This window comes from Tamandua tetradactyla, chromosome 12 (assembly GCF_023851605.1).
Source record: "Tamandua tetradactyla isolate mTamTet1 chromosome 12, mTamTet1.pri, whole genome shotgun sequence".
NCBI lineage: Eukaryota > Metazoa > Chordata > Mammalia > Pilosa > Myrmecophagidae > Tamandua > Tamandua tetradactyla.
Window position 1 is genome coordinate 36094091 of NC_135338.1, and position 20415 is coordinate 36114505.

The following is a 20415-nucleotide window of genomic DNA, read 5'->3' on the forward strand; positions in this document are numbered from 1 at the left end:
GCATTAGCTGGTATCTCCAAACACAGTAACAGCTTAAGGAATTATCTGTTTTTTACCTAATTTAAGAGTTTGGTAATCTAAAAGAAATGCTGAATTTCAAAAAAATGTCTTTTCAACATCTATAGAGATGAGTTTCACATATTTTAACAGATGTTATATATATAATATATATTAGTATGATAAACTATAGTAACAGATTTCCCATTATTGAACTCTTATTTTTTCGAATAAACACCACTTAGTCACTGTATATTACTATTAGATTTGGTTTTTTGATCTGCTAACTGGAATTATTTTACCTCAACATTCATAGGTAAGATTAGTCTGCAATTTTCTTTTTGCATGTAATTCTTGTCAGGTATTGTATCAATATATTTGCTTCATAAAAATAACTTGGCCATTTTCTTTCTCTGTGCTCTGAGACAATTTAAATAGTAACAGAATGATAGGTTCTTTCAAGGTTTAATGGTATTCCTCTGTCAATCTGCGCCTAGAGCTTTTGAGGGAATGCTTCTCGGAGAATTTTTCTTTTTGGTAGTTAGTCTACTTAGGTGCTCTCTCTCCCCTGAAACTAGTTTTATATTAAATTATATTTTCTAAAATGAATATGTATCACTCAAGTTTTCAATTATTGCACTTAGTTGTGCAAAGAATCCTCTCATAATTTTTTCAATTCCTTCTGCATCTGGGTACTTGTGCTTGTTCCTCCCCAGCTCCTTGAATAGGAAGCCAATAGCCTAACTACTTAACAGCTATTTTTCCCCTAAAAAAACATTTAGAGTTTTTAGTTCTGCCATTTTTGTTTTCTAAATTCTTTCCACTTTTATCTCTGTCTGCCTTCTCTGTTTATTTTTTTCTAACTTCTAATTTGTTTACTTTTATCCTCCCTTAGCTATTATTTTAATTCTATATACTATCTGCTCTATATAATTTTTTTTAAATTAACTAACACAACATTTAGAAATCATTCCATTCTACATATGCAATCAGTAATTCTTAATATCATCACATAGATGTATGATCATCATTTCTTAGTACATTTGCATCGATTTAGAAAAAGAAATAGCAAGACAACAGAAAAAGAAATAAAATGATAATATAGAGAAAAAATAAAAATAAAAAATACATATAAAAAAACAGAACAAACAAAAAAAAAAAACTATAGCTCAGATGCAGCTTCATTCAGTGTTTTAACATAACTACATTGCAATTAGGTAGTATTGTGCTGTCCATTTTTGAGTTTTTGTATCTAGTCCTGTTGCACAGTCTGTATCCCTTCAGCTCCAATTACCCATTATCTTACCCTATTTCTAACTCCTGATGGTCTCTGTTACCAATGACATATTCCAAGTTTATTCTCTAATGTCGGTTCACATCAGTGGGACCATACAGTATTTGTCCTTTAGTTTTTGGCTAGTCTCACTCAGCATAATGTTCTCTAGGTCCATCCATGTTATTACATGCTTCATAAGTTTATTCTGTCATAAAGCTGCATAATATTCCATCGTATGTATATACCACAGTTTGTTTAGCCACTCGTCTGTTGATGGACATTTTGGCTGTTTCCATCTCTTTGCAACTGTAAATAATGCTGCTATAAACATTCGTGTGCAAATGTCCGTTTGTGTCTTTGCCCTTAAGTCCTTTGAGTAGATACCTAGCAATGGTATTGCTGGGTCTTATGGCAATTCTACATTCAGTTTTTTGAGGAACTGCCAAACTGCCTTCCACAGTGGTTGCCCCATTTGACATTCCCACCAACAGTGGATAAGTGTGCCTCTTTTTCCGCATCCTCTCCAGCACTTGTCATTTTCTGTTTTGCTGATAATGGCCATTCTGGTGGGTGTGAGATGATATCTCATTGTGGTTTTGATTTGCATTTCTCTAATGGCCAGGGACATTGAGCATCTCTTCATGTGCCTTTTGGCCATTTGTATTTCCTCTTCTGAGAGGTGTCTAAGTCTTTTTCCCATTTTGTAATTGGGTTGGCTGTCTTTTTGTTGTTGTTGAGTTGAACAATCTCTTTATAAATTCTGGATACTAGACCTTTATCTGATATGCCGTTTCCAAATATTGTCTCCCATTGTGTAGGCTGTCTTTCTGCTTTCTTGATGAAGTTCTTTGATGCACAAAAGTGTTTAATTTTGAGGAGCTCCCATTTATTTATTTCTTTCTTCAGTGCTCTTGCTTTAGGTTGAAGGTCCATAAAACCACCTCCAATTGTAAGATTCATAAGATATCTCCCTACATTTTCCTCTAACTGATTTATGGTCTTAGACCTGATGTTTAGATCTTTGATTCATTTTGAGTTAACTTTTGTATAAGGTGTGAGATATGGGTCCTCTTTCATTCTTTTGCATATGGATATCCAGTTCTCTAGGCACCATTTATTGAAGAGACTGTTCTGTCCCAGGTGAATTGGCTTGACTGCCTTATCAAAAATCAAATGCCCATAGATGAGAGGGTCTATATCTGAGCACTCTATTCGATTCCATTGGTCGACATATCTATCTTTATGCCAATACCATGTTGTTTTGACCACTGTGGCTTCATAATATGCCTTAAAGTCCGGCAGCGTGAGACCTCCAGCTTGGTTTTTTTTCCTCAAGATACTTTTAGCAATTCGGGGCACCCTGCCCTTCCAGATATATTTACTTATTGGGTTTTCTATTTCCGAAAAATAAGTTATTGGGATTTTGATTGGTATTGCATTGAATCTGTACATCAATTTAGGTAGGATTGACATCTTAACTATATTTAGTCTTCCAATCCATGAACACGGTATGCCCTTCCATCTATTTAGGTCTTCTGTGATTTCTTTTAACAGTTTTTTGTAGTTTTCTTTGTGTAGGCCTTTTGTCTCTTTAGTTAAATTTATTCCTAAGTATTTTATTCTTTTAGTTGCAATTGTAAATGGAATTCGTTTCTTGATTTCCCCCTCAGCTTGTTCATTGCTGGTGTATAGAAACACTACAGATTTTTGAATGTTGATCTTATAACCTGCTACTTTGCTGTACTCATTTATTAGCTCTAGTAGTTTTGCTGTGGATTTTTCCGGGTTTTCGACGTATAGTATCATATCGTGGGCAAACAGTGATAGTTTCACTTCTTCCTTTCCAATTTTGATGCTTTGTATTTCTTTTTCTTGTCTAATTGCTCTGGCTAGAACCTCAACACGATGTTGAATAATAGTGGTGATAATGGACATCCTTGTCTTGTTCCTGATCTTAGGGGGAAAGTTTTCAATTTTTCCCCATTGAGGATGATATTAGCTGTGGGTTTTTCATATATTCCCTCTATCATTTTAAGGAAGTTCCCTTGTATTCCTATTCTTTGAAGTGTTTTCAACAGGAAAGGATGTTGAATCTTGCTATCTGCTCTATATAATTTTATGAATTTTTCATTGAACACTGTTTTATCTGTATCCCACAAATATATGGTATTTTCACTATTGTTATTTTTTAGATATTCTGCAATTTCAGCTTAAACTTCCTCTTTGACCCAAAAGTTGTTTTGACAGCTGTAAAATGTCCAGATGATAGTCTTTTCTTTTTTGTTTGTTTTTAGTTTCTAGTTTTACTGTATGTCTAACCAGAGAAAGCTGTTTGAAATCTGCTTAAGTTTTCTTTGTGGTCTAATATATTTTTAATGAATATAAATTTTGTGAATTTTCTACGGATACTTGAAATGAAAATGTATTAACTCTACTTTCAATGTCCAGAGTTTGATAAGTATCAATTAGATCTACAATTCAACATGTTGCTTTGGTTTTTTATAGTCTTAGTTATTTTTAGCCACTTGATCTGTTGCAGACTAAGAAAGATGAATTAAAATACTTTACCATTAGTTATTTTCTGGTTATTACTCCTTGTTATATCCTATAGGCTTTTCTTTGTGATTGTTAATATTATGTTATTTGGAGCACAAACATTTATAATACTAATATCTTCATTTTGAGTTACATCAATATTGTTACAATGTGCCAGAAAAATCAGAGGGACTAGTAGTACTGAAAATGGTTTCCACCCAAAACAGGCTCTGCCCAGGCAGCACTGTGTATAGACAGCACAGCTCTAGCAGTTACATGAAACTTGGGACCTCCACCTGCCTCACAAGCAGCCACATGAGCACAAGTGCACAACTCTCCACATGAGCTGCTACATATTCCTGGGCCCATTCAGCTCCAGTAGCAGCCAAGCAAGCATGTTCCTCTGCAAGTACATGGGAAAAATATACTGAATTGTGTTACACAGGGGCCAGAGGAGAAGTGAGAATCAGAATTTTCCTCTTTTGGAAATGGACCAGAGAATATTTGTTCTGTGGCTATTTGATCAGTTTATAAACTAGTGGTTTATAAAGATTCTAAACAGAATTAGAATCTTTAAATCTATTTAGAATCTTTAAAAGCCATATTAAAAGGAAAAATTTAGATTCCTTGGTTATGAATTATTCAGTCACAGTGAATAATTGGAGTTGGAGAAAATAAGAATCACAATTTTTTAATTAATTTTCTTATTGTGGCAACATATATATAATGTGCTGGTTTGAAAGGAAGTATGCCCCCTACGAAAAGCCATGTTTTAATATAAATCCCATTTCATAAAGGTAGAATAATCTCTATTCAATACTGTATGTTTGAAACTGTAATGAGATCATCTCCCTGAATGATGTAATTTAGTTAAGAATGGTTATTAAACTGGATTAGGGGATGACATGTCTCCACCCATTTGAGTGTGTCTTGATTAGTTTCTCAAGTCCTATAAAAGAGGAAACATTTTGGAGAATGAGAGATTCAGAGACAGCAATACTACAAAGCAGAGAGTCCACCAGCCAGCGACCTTTGGAGATGAAGAAGAAGACACCTCCCGGGGAGCTTCATGAAACCGGAAGCCAGGAGAGAAAGCTAGAAGATGACGCTGTGTTCGCCATGTGCCCTTCCAGCCGAGAAGAGAAGCCCTGACTGTGTTCGCCATGTGCCTTCTCAATTGAGAGAGAAACCCTGAACTTCATCGGCCTTCTTGAATCAAGGTACTTTTTCCTGGATGCCTTAGATTGGACATTTCTATAAACTTGTTTTAATTGGGACATTTTCTCGGCCTCTAGCAACTCATTAAATTCCCCTTGTTAAAAGCCATTCCATTTCTGGTATATTGCATTCCGGCAGCTAGCAAACTAAAACATATAACATATTTGTCATTTAACCATTTTTAAGGATATAATTCAGTGGCATTAACTACATTCACGATGTTGTGCTACCATCACCATTGGTATTCATCACCCAAAACAGAAACTCTGTACCCATCATGCAATAACTCTCCATTCCCAATTCCCCATCTCCCACCCCTGGTAACATGTTATCTACTTTCTATGAATTTGCTTATTTTAGATATTTCATATAGTATTTGTCCTTTTGTGTCAGGCTTATTTCGTTCAACATAATGATTTCAAAGTTCATCCATGTTGTAGAACATATCAAAACTTCATTTCTTTTTATAGCTGACTAATATTGCATTGTGTAGATATATAACATTCTGTTTATCCATTCATCTATTGGTGGACACTTGGTTTTTTCCCACCTTTTGGCTATTTAAATAATGCTACTATGAACACTGGTATTCAAGTGTCTGTTTGAGTACCTGCTTTCGATTCTTTGAGGTATACACCTAGGAGTAGAATTGGGGAGTCATGTGGTAATTCTATGTTTAACCATTTGAGGAACCAAAAAACCATTTGCCACAACTGCTTTACTATTTTATATTCCCATCAGTAATGCATGAGGGTTCCAATTTTTCTACACACGTTTTTGTTTCGTTTTTTTAATTACACAGCTCAGGTGATACAGAGTGCTCCAGAGCAGTGCAATGTCAACTTGTGGGAAAATGAGAACATAACTACCTAATACTTCATCTCTTTTATACTTTTCTCATTAAAGGTAATGCCCCAGTCAAGTCACCATGTTATATGGTACACAGTTGGATTGGATGACTCTAGAACTGAACTGGGTATATTATTTAATAGCACATCAAAACAGATCCTTAGAAAAAAAGAACTCAAGACACTATGATCTCCTTGTATTGTACTGAACCCTTTCCACTCATAGCCTAAAATTTAAAAGGCAGTAGATTAAGACTCAGAGCTATGCTGTGAAGCTATGAAAGTAAGCATGAACTGTTTAAAAAGTTGAAAAAGTGATCAGATTTCGAGTAGAGATATGAATGAAGCTGATCTGGATAGGGCTAAAGTAAATCAGGACACTGGGTAAATGATGATATGGTTCATATTTTAAAACTTCAACTTCTTACTGATTGCATATGTAGAATGGAATGATTCCTAAATGTTGTGTTAATTTCTTTTTTTTCTTTAATTAATAAAAAAAATTAAAAAAAATAATAATAACTTCAACCTCTATGTAAGACCGAAGGGAGAGATATTTAGTGCAAAACTTATATTTTGAGTAGTCCATTTCCTAATTTTACTTGTATGGTCAGTTTAGTTGAATATCATAAGTATATGGAATCTTGAATAGGGTATGAGATCTTGTTGGTTTGTCCAGGTTAGTGTGATGCCCTGATATATTCCAGAGTAATTTGTGCAGTGTATAAAGGAGTATTTTCCAGATCCCCTGGGGGACTGAGGAGAAAGGTTGCAATATTCAGCTTCCCCATTTGGAGAATTTCTGATATTCTTACATGCAATGGGGACAGCCAAATCAATAGGCTGAGCCCTCAATCTTGGGGTTTGCCCCTATGAAACTTATTCCTGCAAAGGACAGGCTAAGCCTGCTTAAAATTAGGCCTAAGAGTCAACCCCAGAGAACCTCTTTTATTGCTCAGATGTGGCCTCCCTCTCTAAGCCAACTCAGCAGGTGAACTCAATGCCCTCCTCGCTATGTGGGACATGACTCCCAGGGGTGTAAATATCCCTGGCAATGTGGGATCGGACTCCTGGGATGAGCCAGGACCCAGCATCAAAGGCCTTCTTGACTAAAAGGGGGAAGAGAAAAATTAGACAAGATAAAGTTTCAGTGGCTGAGAGATTTCAAACCGAATCAAGAGGTTATTTTGGAGATTATTCTTATGCATTATATAGATATCCTCTTTTAGTTTATGGTGTATTGGCTGGAGGTAAGTACCTGAAACTGTTGAGCTTGCTCCATAGCCTTGATTCTTAACAACTGAATAAAGACATAACTTTCACAATATGACTATAGGATTGTGAAAACCTTGTGTCTGATGCTCCTTTTATCCAGGGTATGGATAGATGAGTAAAAAAATATGGATAAAGAATAAATTAATAAGGGGGACAAAGGGTAAAATAAATTCAGTAGATGGAAATACCAGCAGTCACTGAGAAGTGGGCATAAAGAGTATGGTATGTATGAATGTTTGTTTTAACATTTTTCCTTTGTATTTCTTTTTCTGAAGTGATGCAAATGTCTAAATAATTACCGTGGTGATGAATGCACAACTATGTGATATATTGTGAGCCAATGATTGTACACCATGTATGGAATGTATGTGTGTGAAGATTTATCAATAAAAATTTTTTTTTGAAAAAAGACAGTAGCTTAGAGTCTTTAAAAAAGATTCAGCAAGACCTATTTAGCCATAGGTAGGAATAACGACAAATGGAAATGCATATTCACAGTTATGCAGTGGATTGGTGTAGTTATCCAAATTTAATCTCAATTTTGAAAATACTGCTATTATTTTATACAATTAGTCAACTGGCTATTTTTTCCCTATATAATGATTCATTCCTACTCTAAAAAGTAATTGTCATTATATATTTTAAAGGTGTTAGGCTTAATTTTGTTTGTTTTTAAATTGAAATGCTTATTTTATGCCTCATTCAATCACAGCACTGATTTATTTTTTAATAACCTATTTGTAATGTGAAATAACCTATGTGGGGATCCTCTTGCTTAACTTTAGATTCTGTACTCTTATAACACTGAACCATTGAAATGTTTGCTGTTCTGTGCAAAATGCCAGTTCAAATTAAATTCCTATATAAGGAAAATAAATTCAGTGCTCACCAGCAGTCCTTATGCCATAGTTTTTCCAGTCATTGCTTAGTTGGCTTAAATTATTTCTCAATTAGTTTCTTCAAGAAAAGATATGACAGCAGTATTTCTTGCATCTTCGCAGGTTCAAAAATTTTTGACTATTCTTTTATGCATGAGAAGCCATTTGGTTGGGCATAAAATTCTGGAGTCACACTTTTCCGTGAAACCTTTGAAGGCACTGATCCACTGTCTACTAGAGCTGAACGTTAATGTTATTAATTCTGAAGCCAGCCTAATTATTTTCACCCTTATAAGTAGCCTGATCTCTCTGGTTCAACTATCCAAAGGATTCTTTTATCGTTGACATTTAGTAACTTCATTATAATATGTCTTGGTGTTGATTCTCCTACGTCAGTTTTTTTTCCTGAGATATAATATATTCTCTCAATCTAAAGAGTCAGATCTTTTTAATTTTTAAAATGTTTCCTGGAAGCATGACAGAGACCCAGGTTCGATTCCTGGTGCCTGCCCATGCTAAAAAAAAAAAATGTTTCCTTGAATCATACCTTTAAATATGTTTTGTGCCATTATATTGGCTTTCTTCTTTCATAACTCCAATTATGTGTTTGCTAAATCTCCTTTTCCTATCTTCCACTACTGTGTTTCCACTTTAATCCTTTCTAACCTTTTACTTCCTTTTCATTTTGCCTGGTTTTTTTTTCCATTTACCAGCCTCTATGTCTCTTGCCTTGTTTTTTGTTTTTTGTTTTTATTATTAATTAAAGAAAAAAAAGAAATTAACACAACATTTAGAAATCGGGCGGACCACAGTGGCTCAGCAGGCAAGAATGCTTGCCTTATTTTTAGCAGTATCCCTTCTCTCTTGCACTGCATCCAATTCTGCCTTCATTGTATCTGATGATTTTATTTTTTACTCCACTTCTTGCCTGAGCTCTGCAGCTTCCATTTTAACAATCTTCTGATTCTTTCCATATGCCTGAACTTATTTTATAATGGCAGTTATTTTATTTTTGTGCTCTTACTTTATAAAAACAATTCCTTCATTTTTTGTGTGGGGGGAAATAATTTTCACATGCTCCATGGTGACATTTTTTATCTTTGATGTATTATTTACCTGTCTTTTGTTTTTCCAGTTACTTTTTTTTTTTGTAACTTACAGTATTTTAGTATTGAACTGATGTTGATCCCTTTTAGGCTATCCAACTCTGAATTAGTTGAAGTTTTCTTATACTAGTTATGAGTATAAAATTTATATAAAGGAAGGACTAGATATGCATTCCAAGTAAATGACTTAGAGCTGAATATAAGTCCTTTTCATCTTTTCTTCTCCCCAGCCAAAAAAGATATTTATCTCTAGGGTAAGTTCATCTCCCCACTGCCATTTGAATAGACTGTTTAATGCAAATATGGTTTGATTCCTTAATTAACTCTTCTGCCACTGTCTCTTAGAACCAAAACAGGTTCAGAGAAGTTCCTATCACAACCTGTGCATCTTATTCTTGTTTATGAAACAAGGGATTGTGGTTTTGTGCCTCAAGGTATACTCCTCACCATGGAAAAAAGTACTCTGCTGGGTCTTTCTGAGTTACATATATAGCTTCACAGATAAGACCCTCCATACTTCCCCAGCATCCCTACATGATCCCCAGCACTTCTTGCAGTCATTCCACCTGTGTTGTGGTTCATAGTTTCTGATATTTTGAGTTATCTCTTAGTTTTGTTAAAGATGGAGTTTGCAATTCTTTCCCCATTCTCCTTGTTTTGGAATTGGTTCAGAGACAAGAAAGGGAACATGTCAAGTATACTCTACCACATTCACTCTAGAAGTTCTCATGAAGAGCAACTTTTTATTACAACCAGGACCACTGTCAGCTTATGATTTTCAAAGCCCTATCATGTCTATCTTCTCCCACTATTTATGTCATATATATATATATATATATATATATATATACACGCTAGTTATTAGGAACTTAAGCTTAGAAAAGTTAAAAAGCTTAGTCAAGGTCTCAGAGCTAGTAAGAACCCAGGTGTCTTGACTCTACCTGGTGCACTATATTACATATCATGCAATCAACCTTCCTTCTAAGCATGCTTATTACAAGAAGCTGATCTCTAAGAACTATATTGAAAAAAACTAGGAAGCCACATAACTAAAAAAAATATCAGGGGGTGAGGAGGAAAAAGCACCAAGAAAATATGCTTAGTTACCATTACCTTACCTGGCTTAGCGTCTGTCACTCCTTCCATAAGAACCAATCCTGTTGGTCGCTGACAAGCAATATTGCAGAAGCGGAAATGTAGCAGGAAGTCTCGGCTATACCTGCGTCTCTCTATAAATCAAGGAAAGCCATACAGTGAAAGAAATGAAGAAGAGTCACATGCCAATACCTCTTTAGTACCAAGAAACTTCTAGTGTTGGGACATAAAGGAAGTCTAGCTCTGAGGACAAGAAAATTTTCCAATGGTTATGATTTAAAATGGAATGTTTCGTTTAGATGATCATGGGGAGGGCAGTGGGAAAACAGAGAAACCTGTTGAGAAATTTGAGGGGATTATACTTTATCTTGTCGTTGAAATGGCAGCTTTCTCCAAAAACGGGACTGGAAGCACAGCCAAACAAAAACATGGCACATGCTCACCTGTTCTCCGGGGGTGACAGGAGGTGACATACTGACAGCAATCAGTGATGCCCAGGGAGCTAGGCCAGAGCGGGGTCTGCAACTTCCTCTGGTAAAGCTGATGGGAGAAGTCTTCCTGTCCAGATACCTGAAAGGAAAGAGCAGGATCAGAATGATGAAACCAAGGTGGAAAATGAAAATAACCCATGTTCTGAGACATGCAAATAAACACACAAACACAATCATACACTACCTACATGATGTTAGCAAGCCATGCAAGTCTGAGGGGAAAGGTTGCAAAATTAAGGAGTTAAATAAAACCATTATTTTTTCACTACAAATACTGAAATGTCCATGAGATGGAATGAAGGGTAAGACAGTGAAGTGTGTGAGTCAAGGAAAATAGGACTGTATGAACATGTGGTCCTGAAATTTTACCTCAGGAAAATCTATATAATCTCTACATAGCAATTTTTAGGGGCTTTAACTTGCAATGGGATAAAGGTTTATCCTGGTTATCCTTCAGATTTTCTGAATCAAGGTCTAGTATCTTATGCCTATTATTGGGAAACCACAGGGTCAAACCAAATGAGAAATGCACCAAAGCACTTTACCACATCTATGTCACCATCCTCAGTCAAAGCCAATAAGCAGCCTGGGAACGGACAGAATGTAGTAGGGGAAACATTCGACAATGTCAGTTATCTGCACATCTCCAAAATGTATAGCAAAACTTCCTTTATTTCATTTAATAACAACAAATATTTGAATGTCAATTATGTGCAAGACACCAGATAAGGGCTGAGGATAGAGCGGTGATAGACACAATCACTGCCCATAAAGGGCATGTACTTCGATCTGTCATCTAAAGTAAAACAGACCTGGAATTTGATAGCCATTTACTAGCTGTGTAACTCTGTGCAAGTTAGTAACTCCCCTGGGTTCAGTAACCTCTACTATAAAATGTGGATAATAATATTTACCATATACAACTAAGAACTTAGATAATAACCACTACCAATTACTGACTGCTTACTTTGAACCAGGAACTGAAAAACTCTTTACATGCAAAATTTTACATAATCCACTAGGCAAAAAAACAACAACCTCTGAAGCAGGTCCCATTATATCCTCAATGTATACATAGGGCAAATAGGGCATAGGAAGTTAAGTAACTTGGCACAGGAGTGCTTTGAAGTAATGACTGTCTGAATTTCAGTGAGTGCTCTTAATCCTCTGCGCAGCAGTGCATGTCACATGGTAGGCACTTAGTAAACTGTTTCTCCCATTCCCTGAGCTCCTTGATGACATTCCTTTAGAACAGGATAATGTTTTCCTCTGCCCACATTGCAACCAGGCACCAATGCCATTTGAGTAACCTCATTAAAGTAAAAGCTTAAAGTGCTCAGTAATAATGAAGTCATTTTGTGTCCTTTCTCCACTTGCACCTTGCCAAAAGTTAAACAACAAAAGTTGGATCAGCGGTGGCAAAACAGAGGAACACAGAGATTAAATGACATATAAAGAAATCAGCACAAACTGAATGCCCATCAGCAGGGTTAAACAAACCATGATAAAACTATGAGATATCTATACTATCAACATTCAGCAGTTAAAAGGCATGAACATTATGCACATTAAGTGAAAAAAAGCAGGCTATAAAATGAAACATACAGTAGTATTTCATGTTTATAAAACACACATACAATAGATTATATATTGGCTGCTAGAAGCAATCATAGCACAGCCTGTATAACCTAGAGCGAACTACTCAACTTTACTGTGCATTAGTTTCCTCATTTATAAAATAGAGGTAATGATAGATACAGTGAAAATTAAATGAGTTAATACATGTAATATGCTCAAAATAGAATGTGGCACACAGTAAGTGCCAATGTTAACTATGATTACAGTATCACAGGTCTCACTAAATGCACAGAAAACAATCTAAAAGAAAACCATCAAACTCAGAACGATCATTACTTGACTCTAAGAGGAGATGGTAGGGATATAGGAAATAAAGGGGACTTTTGCTTTGTTTAATGCTTGAATTCTTGCAAGAATGTACTTATGTATTAGCTGTAAACTAAAAATAAATTTAAAAACTGGAAGGATCACAGTGTGCCAAAGGCACTCTCAAAAGTTCCTAAAATCCAGGTTTGGGTACAAGTCATTCAACAGAACAAGAAAAATCAGGAGGGAGCCAGAACAGGTGTTACTGAGTTCCTGCTACAGAAGCATCACTGGATGCCAACACCTGAATCTCTTCCCTAGGCCACGTTCCCACCCCCACAGTGGCCTCCCCTGTTTCACCTTCCAGGCCGGCATCCCATGGTACTGGAGCGCTCCGTCCCTGATGAAGTTGTAGAGAGGTGAATCAGGGACAGAATTCAGGTCTCCACACAAGATGATGGGGCAGTGGCTGCCATCAGACAACCTGGCCACCTTGTCCACTTCAGCAAGGAGAATGGCCATCTGGGCCAGCTTGACATCACCTCGGCGTGGGTTGTACAGAACATGGGTATTTGCCACACACAAAGGAGCCACTGTGACTTGACCCAGGCCTTCTGGGACTAGCGGCTGCAGCAGCAACACTAAGCCCACGTTGTCCCGATTGAGGAGCTCCAAGCCAGGGCGGAAGTACTCTACAGGGCTGGCACAGAGCAGATGGAATCTGGTGGGCTTATAGCAGACAGCGCAGCCATCCGTTTTACAACCAGTTCTCCTCTTGTAGAAACAGGTAAAGCCTGCAAGGAAAATCCCAGTTAAGGGAGATGGTTCAGCAGCCCAGTTGTACATCCCTAAGGCATCTCCTGCTGCTCCATAAAGGGAGTCCTTGTTCTTGCCACTTTCTTGATTCTGCAGAGCTTCCCTTATAGTTGTAACCAGATGACTGAGTGGCTGGCTGGATGGGAAGGAGGGAGGAAAGGGTATGAAGCAATACAACTTGATAGGAAGAGCACAGAATCCAGAATCAGACAGACTGGAGTCCTAACCCTATAACTTACTAGTTTTGCAATCTCAGTCTCTCCATCTGTAAAATGGGGATAATGATAGACCTACAAGGCTGGTTACTTCAAGGGTTAAATGGCAATGTATGAGAGAACTGCTTTAAAAACTGCAGAGTTCTATTTTTTTTCACCCAGACAAGCTAGCTCACAGGTGAGACTGAGGGTTTAATGCCACAAAAGAAAAAGATGGTCTCCTCAGGAATGGACAAGGCTGTAGGAAGAAAGGCTGGTAAATATGCAAAAAAAAAACTGTTACCCATCATTCGCAGAGAAGGCTCCAACTGCTCCCAGTAATGATCTTCTTGGACTTCCTGGAGACACAGGATCTGAGAAATTGACAAAGAAATCACTTACTCCAGAGTACAAATAATACTCAGAAGACTGGAGTGCCACTCTCAACCCCCTGGGAGCAAGCACTAAGAGCAGAAGGGAAGCTCCTGTGCATCTCTAGTAGGGCCATACTGAAACTTCTCACAGACCTGACTCTTCCAGAGAGCCACTAACAGTAAGAGCACATCCAGACTTAAGCCGAGGAGACCAGACACATGTACTAGATTTTCCTGCTGCTCGAAGCCCTCATGTCTCCCTCTCTGCATAAAGCACTGAAAGATACACACTTAGGGAAATTCTTCTCAGCATCTGCTAAAAACTCATTACTCTATGCAGGCAGGTTCCAGTCCTATGTAGGACTGCAATCATTTGAACAGCTATGGGATTGTACACTTGCAGTCTTTTTTTCCCCCATGGGCAGGCACCTGGAATCGAACCCAGGTCTCCGGCATGGTAGGCGAGCTGAGACACCGTTGCCCGACCTGTACTCATTTTTTAACAGCACTGGAAAATAGTCCAGGTCCAGAGCCAAGGCAAGATGGCACTGCCCCCTCTTCACTTACATCAGGGTCCCAGTGCTGGAATTCCTGCATGAGGTTTGCAAGGCGATAGTTCCAATTGAGGATGTCCGGGTGGCAATGTAGATAGAGCTGTGAGCTCTGCTGCATCAAGTCCTGGGCCAGGATGTTATAGGACATCAGAGTGAACTGGAACTGAGGGCCATCCCCTGCCTCCAGGCCCTGAGCATCCGGCTGTGTGGAGAAATCCTCCCATTCTCGCCACAAGATTTCTACAAGGGGGTTGGGGGAAGAATCCCATGACAAGTACATGTTATCCACAGGCCCCCACCATCTCCACTCCCAAAGCAGTGATATTGTGGCCAAAGTTCATATTTTAATCTTTCCTGTACCCATCTCTCTCTGTGGTGACTTGAGCAGCCTCTAAGGACATTCCCTAGACTAGACCAGAAGCCCTACAAAGCCAGGGACAATCCTGGCCTGTTCACCACGGTATTTCCAGTACCTAGCACAGTACCTTATACCTGATAGATGCTCAATAAATGTTTATAGGCTGACAATCTCTCACTTTTGAGAAGTCCATGAATCTCTGAAGAACCACTCAGAAGGGTGTGATTTAAAAAATCACCTGAGGTTCAAAACATTTCTAAAGTAACTTTGGCCTTGGATGTTTTTTGATTTCTAAACCTGGAAATACCTGTAGGGCTAGAGACCACAACGTATCCCAGGTTCCCCATCTTTCCTACAGCATGGGGCAGTATAGTGGATTTCAAATGTACTTGAGTCACAGAACTCATTCTTCGTATTTTATCTTATTTGGAAGCCCAGTCTGCAATACGGATAAAATTGAAGCTACTCTGGTTTGAGGCAGACAGTAAAGCCCAGTGACCTTCTATCTTGAATCACCCCACCCCTACCTACCTCCAGAAGCCCTTGGGCCACCTCCAAAGAAATGACAGCATGAAAAATCAGTACTAGGGTCTGGTTTCAGTTCTGTCATTACTTAGCTGTGTGACTTAAGGCATGTCCTGCTCCCACTCTGCATCACAGTTACTTCATCTATAAGACCACAGGGCTAGATGAGATGATTTCTAAGGCCCCTCTGGATCTGACATAGCAAGATTCTCAGAAAAACAGAAGGCGTGGTTGAATTCCCAACCAGAGAATCCTTTCTTTAGCAACGACTCTTCTCACATGCAAAATAACCTGCTGCCTTGGCTCACTCAGTCAGTTGCCAGGCTTACCGTGATACGGAATTTCCACTGGGGGAGGCTGCAACTGCCCCAGGCCCTCAAAAGACCAGACGGAGGCCTCTTCCTGTAGCACGGGCTCAGGTGCTATGCTCCAGGCCACCACCGCAGGATCTTCTTCCCACTGCTCTGCAGTCAAGGTGCTCACTGGGAGGACAGCACAGTCTGCATACTGGGGGCCTGTCTGCATGGGGATAGCTGCCCACATGGGACCCGCAACCTCTGCCAATGGCTCCTCTTCTAACACTTCAGGGAACGTCTCATCCAGGTTCTCTGCTGCCCGCAGATCACTCAGTTGCCTGCTGGACCACTTGTCCTCCGAAGCAGTATCCTGCTCTCCAGGATTATCCATCAGGAGTGCCAGGCTGCTGTGGGCCAGCCCTTTATCTGCAAGGGGACCCTCGCTTACAGTTGAGAGCTGTTGGCTTGACCCTTCTTCACGCCACTGCTGCAGCAGGCCCTCACACTCCTCCTGATCAGGGCCCCGAGGGGCCATGTCAAAATTGCCTTCCACCTGGGTAGACGAACTCTTTGCCAGGAGGGCATTTTTTCGACACGTGAAGAAAGCATCTAAGAGAAAAACCAAAATACTAGGTTATAAGATGACAGCATCACCTAACCCACACTCATCTCCCAGCTTGAACACAAGCCCCATTCAAGCCAGAACCATATCCACCCTGCTCAGCATCGCACCATCACTGAGCTTGCCCACCTTAGTACCTGAAACATCATCAACATGAGAGCTAAGTGCCCACTATATGCCAAGCACTCTTCTAAGTGCTTTACAAGTATTAACTCATTTTTATGATTAGGGACCTGATATTCAATGAATGAATGAAAGAATAGCTATCCCATGTAATGAAGGGCAGAGAAAGTCACATATAACCACACCCCTTTTATACAGAGTTAAAACTCCTATTAGCATAAACTCTGTGGGTCTAAAAACCATATTACATTGGAACCAGGACTTAAACACAAATCAGAACTACGGATTATGGTCTAGCACAAAAATTAACAAAACTATGTGACTTTGGACAATGCCCCTTATCAGATGAACTCACTCTTGACTGTAAAATAGAAATGGGAAGAGTCTCCAAGAGTTTTTCTGTCTCTATAAATTTTCTAATCTATGAATGTACTCCTAAAGAAAAAGTCCTAAAAGCTGACAAAAAGGCTGTCACAAAATCTATACAATTTTGGGCCTCTTCTCAAAGCTATCTATTCTACTCATAAAATTTTTACAAACTTCATTATCAGCTTTCCCATTCCACATCGGGACAGTAAATTAGAAGGTGCCAACAACTGACAGCAAGAAGAAACAGCTATCATCTCTGTTACAGCAGCCACAAATGACAGCCAACAGGCCAGAAAGCAAGTGGGGAAAAACTCTAAAATTAGAGCCCCACAACTCCAAGCACAATATTTTGGCATGAGCAAACAACCCCCACAAACTATCACTTATTTGCAGCACAAATGGTATGCACAATGCCAATCCTGTCATTAAAAAGGTTCATTTTACTGGCTTTTTATGAGAAGGCAAGAAAAACTTCAAAATGGCTTATGTTTATCTTGTTTATGGACTATGTAGATTTATGTCCCTCTAAACCAGTGGTTTTCAACCAGGGGCAATTTTGCTCCCAGGGAACACTGGCAACATCTGGAGACATGGTGGCTGTCACAACTGTGGGAGCGCTGCAGGCACCTACAGCGGATAGAGGCCAAGGATGCTGCTAAACATCCCACAATGCAGGGGATAGCCCCCACGACAAACTATCCAGCCAAAAATGCCATTAGTGCTGAGACTGAGAAGCCCTGCTCTACATCATGGCCTGGGTTGCTAGGCTTTTAGACTTAGGGACTTGATAATTCTCTGCCCCTTGAAACATCCCCTATATTTACCAGGTGGCAGAGGTTCTTTATTTAATACACGAAGTTACTGATTTTCAAATTTAGCAGTTTGGGGTTTTTTTTTGTGGATTTTTCAGCAGCAGAATGTTTTGTTTTGTTTTTTTTTTGGCATGGGCAGACACCAGGAATCGAACCCGTGTCTCTGGCATGGCAGGGGAGAATTCTGCCACTGAGCCACTGTCACACTGCCCAACAGCAGAACGCTTTTATCAAAGAAAAAAATCTTATGTAGAAGTCAAATACACAACATTATACAAGCATTTCATAAGCATTATACTACTTTATCGGGGCAGCGCTCCTCTGAGATCCCTAGAACTCTACTGTTCTGGAAACCTCTGAACTGGCCTATGTCACTAAGGCTGCTATTGCGGTCATAAGAAGAGCTCCAGAAATTAGAGCAACATGGTTAAAGAAATATGCTTTAAGTCTCTGAAGACAATTGCTTCTGTAGTTTCTCATTCTTCAGAAGTACGGATATACAAGACATCCCTGAATCCACTGAGTGACTGTTACATACCAGGTAGTGTGCTGCACTAAAGATACAGTAAACAAAAGGGACATGGTCCTGATCTGGAGGTTGCATTCTAGGAGCAGTCAGTAACAAGTAAATAAACACACATTTTATATGAAGTATGTATTACACATTATTAACACACACACTGTGCAAAGTTCCAGAAAGGAAAAATGCAGAATGCAAGTTACCCTGCTTATTTCTAAGATAGTACTTCTTGGTCCTGTCTCCAAAATCGCCCAAGGGAAGTCTGGGAGTTCTCAGAGAGGAACTGATATGATGGTCTTAAGAGAGCCTCTGGAATTTCAAAGACCAGGAATGAAAAGAGCAGGCAGATCATGAAAAAAGTAAAGGGAAAAAAAAAAATTCCTCCTCCCTCTAAATTTTCAAAGTAGGCATCCCTCCCCCTAAGCCATCTCTCTAAACGCATGGGAAAATGCTTCAAAGCTCAAGTTCAAATGTGTCTCTGAATTCTGAGAATCCGTTTTTCAACCAAAAACACCTCTGAGAGAGGAGAGCCGACAGGCTGCTGTGAACGGCGAGTGCGGGGTGGGTTAACACGGGAAGCCAGGGACATCTAGGTCTTCAGCCCAGAGACTCCCTGGGCCAGCCGGCCCCTACATCCCAAGAACTCGGCATTCGTCTCCGGCCGGGGTTGCCACCCCTCTCCGAACCCCCGGGGCAGTGACTCGGCGGGCCCCAGAAGCTTTCTGTACCAGCAGGGCCAGGGAGGGGCGGCTCCTGTCTCTTCCCCAGCCCCTAGCCACGTAAACCGCGGCTCGACTCCGCCAGGCCACAGCCGTGAGATGGGGCGGTCCACGAGGGTCGTCGCCAAGCCCGAGCCGCGTGGGGTCAGGCCGGGCCCCTTCCCCAACACCTCGGCACTGCCCGGGGGTCGGTGGCCGTGCGGCCCAGCGCGCCACAGGCCACTCCAACTCCGCGGGGCCCCGGCCGAGGCAGGCCAGGCCGAGCTCCGCCTGTCAGGACGCGGGGCCGGTACCTGAGAGGGCGCGGAAGAGGCGCGCGGCGGGCAGCAGCAGGTAACACAGGCACGACGCGATCATGGCCGGCCGCGGGTCCCAGCCTCGCCTCCTCGCAGGCGCCCGCCGGGTCTCGCTCGGCTCGGCCCCGCCCAGGTCCCGCCCCCGGGCCGGCCCACGTGGTGCCGTCGCCGCTGCTCTGCCGCCCGCTCTCCGACTTTATTGGAAGAGCAGGGCCCCTGGGGCGCCCACCCGGCCTGGGGAGTCGGTTCCCACGGCAACACTCTGGGCCCGACGCAGGGCGGTCCGGGATGCGTCAGGGGTTAGAATTAAGCGTCTCGCTGGAGACTCCCATAGTAGTATTCAAAGGCCACAGTTTTATTGATTCACTCCCTGTAGAGTACACGTTGAGTCCACCCTATAACCTCCGGCCCCCTCCGTTTGCTCATCTGTAAAAATGGGGTGGGGGGTGTGTAGAGGCTGGCCCTTAAGGCCGCATGCAGACCTGACTTCTGTAGCCCTTCTCAGCCCAGAGAGGAGTTCTTCCCCATTTTCTCCTTTTCTCTGTCTCTGTATTCCCCAGCTCAATCCTAGGTCACAAACTGAGTCCACACCTTGTCTCAACCCTTAAGATTTTGTCTCCATCATCCTAATCTGGAACAAAGAGGGTGCCCCTTGGTAAGAGAGTCAAGAAGGATCTCCACCCAGGCAGGGTTCAGGTTTGGTTGTTTTTGTTTGTTTGTTTTCACTGAAGCAGTGCCTAAGGCAATGTCTGGCCTATAGTGGGGGCCAAATAAACATTTATTGACTGAACGAAGCGTGTGTCACTAACTGAAGGCCGATTCCTCCTCAACTCTGTGCTACCCGCATCTCCTCCCTGAAGAAGGAAGGACTATGTAGTATTCCCTATTTCAGTACCCAGTGGCTGAGCTGTACAATTTCCAGTCTGTGGCTGGAGCCTGGGTTGTTCAGGGAAGCCTTCTGGGGAATCACCAGATCCAGGACCAGCTGGGTACATCATCACACTGAAAGGCTAAAAGGAGGAAAAGGGAGAGAGTCAGTATTGTGGCCTTCCCACTATTTACCCAGAGCTCTAGAGGCAGCATCTGCCTTCAGACCAATGTCTAGCCCTTTGCCTGAGATGAAGCAGAGGCCCCAAGGTCTGTCTGAAGGTTGGGAAAACCTTTAGAAACTAGGGCACAAGCATTGCCTCTACCTAAGGAGCTCCCAGGTTCAGTTCCACTCTTTTGATACGTG

The 20415-nt window shown here is 40.6% G+C and overlaps 1 protein-coding gene across 9 annotated transcripts in view; it reads right to left on the minus strand.

Annotated features, from left to right (window-relative positions):
* ANGEL1 (angel homolog 1) overlaps positions 1-20415 on the minus strand; it is a 74626-nt gene that overhangs the window by 10689 nt on the left and 43522 nt on the right. For 5 of the 9 annotated variants that reach the window (XM_077123147.1, XM_077123150.1, XM_077123149.1 and 2 more), the window contains 7 exons: positions 20077-20191; positions 15754-16329; positions 14555-14781; positions 13918-13987; positions 12964-13397; positions 10672-10798; positions 10252-10362 (listed from right to left, as the gene is read on the minus strand). In XM_077123147.1, the coding sequence (XP_076979262.1) occupies positions 10252-10362; positions 10672-10798; positions 12964-13397; positions 13918-13987; positions 14555-14781; positions 15754-16329; positions 20077-20191 (1660 nt within the window). Of the gene's footprint in view, positions 1-10251; positions 10363-10671; positions 10799-12963; positions 13398-13917; positions 13988-14554; positions 14782-15753; positions 16330-18369; positions 18476-18894; positions 19122-19178; positions 19311-20076; positions 20192-20415 lie in introns of those variants that run through there. The other 4 variants (XM_077123154.1, XM_077123151.1, XM_077123153.1 and 1 more) reach the window with 4 other exon arrangements.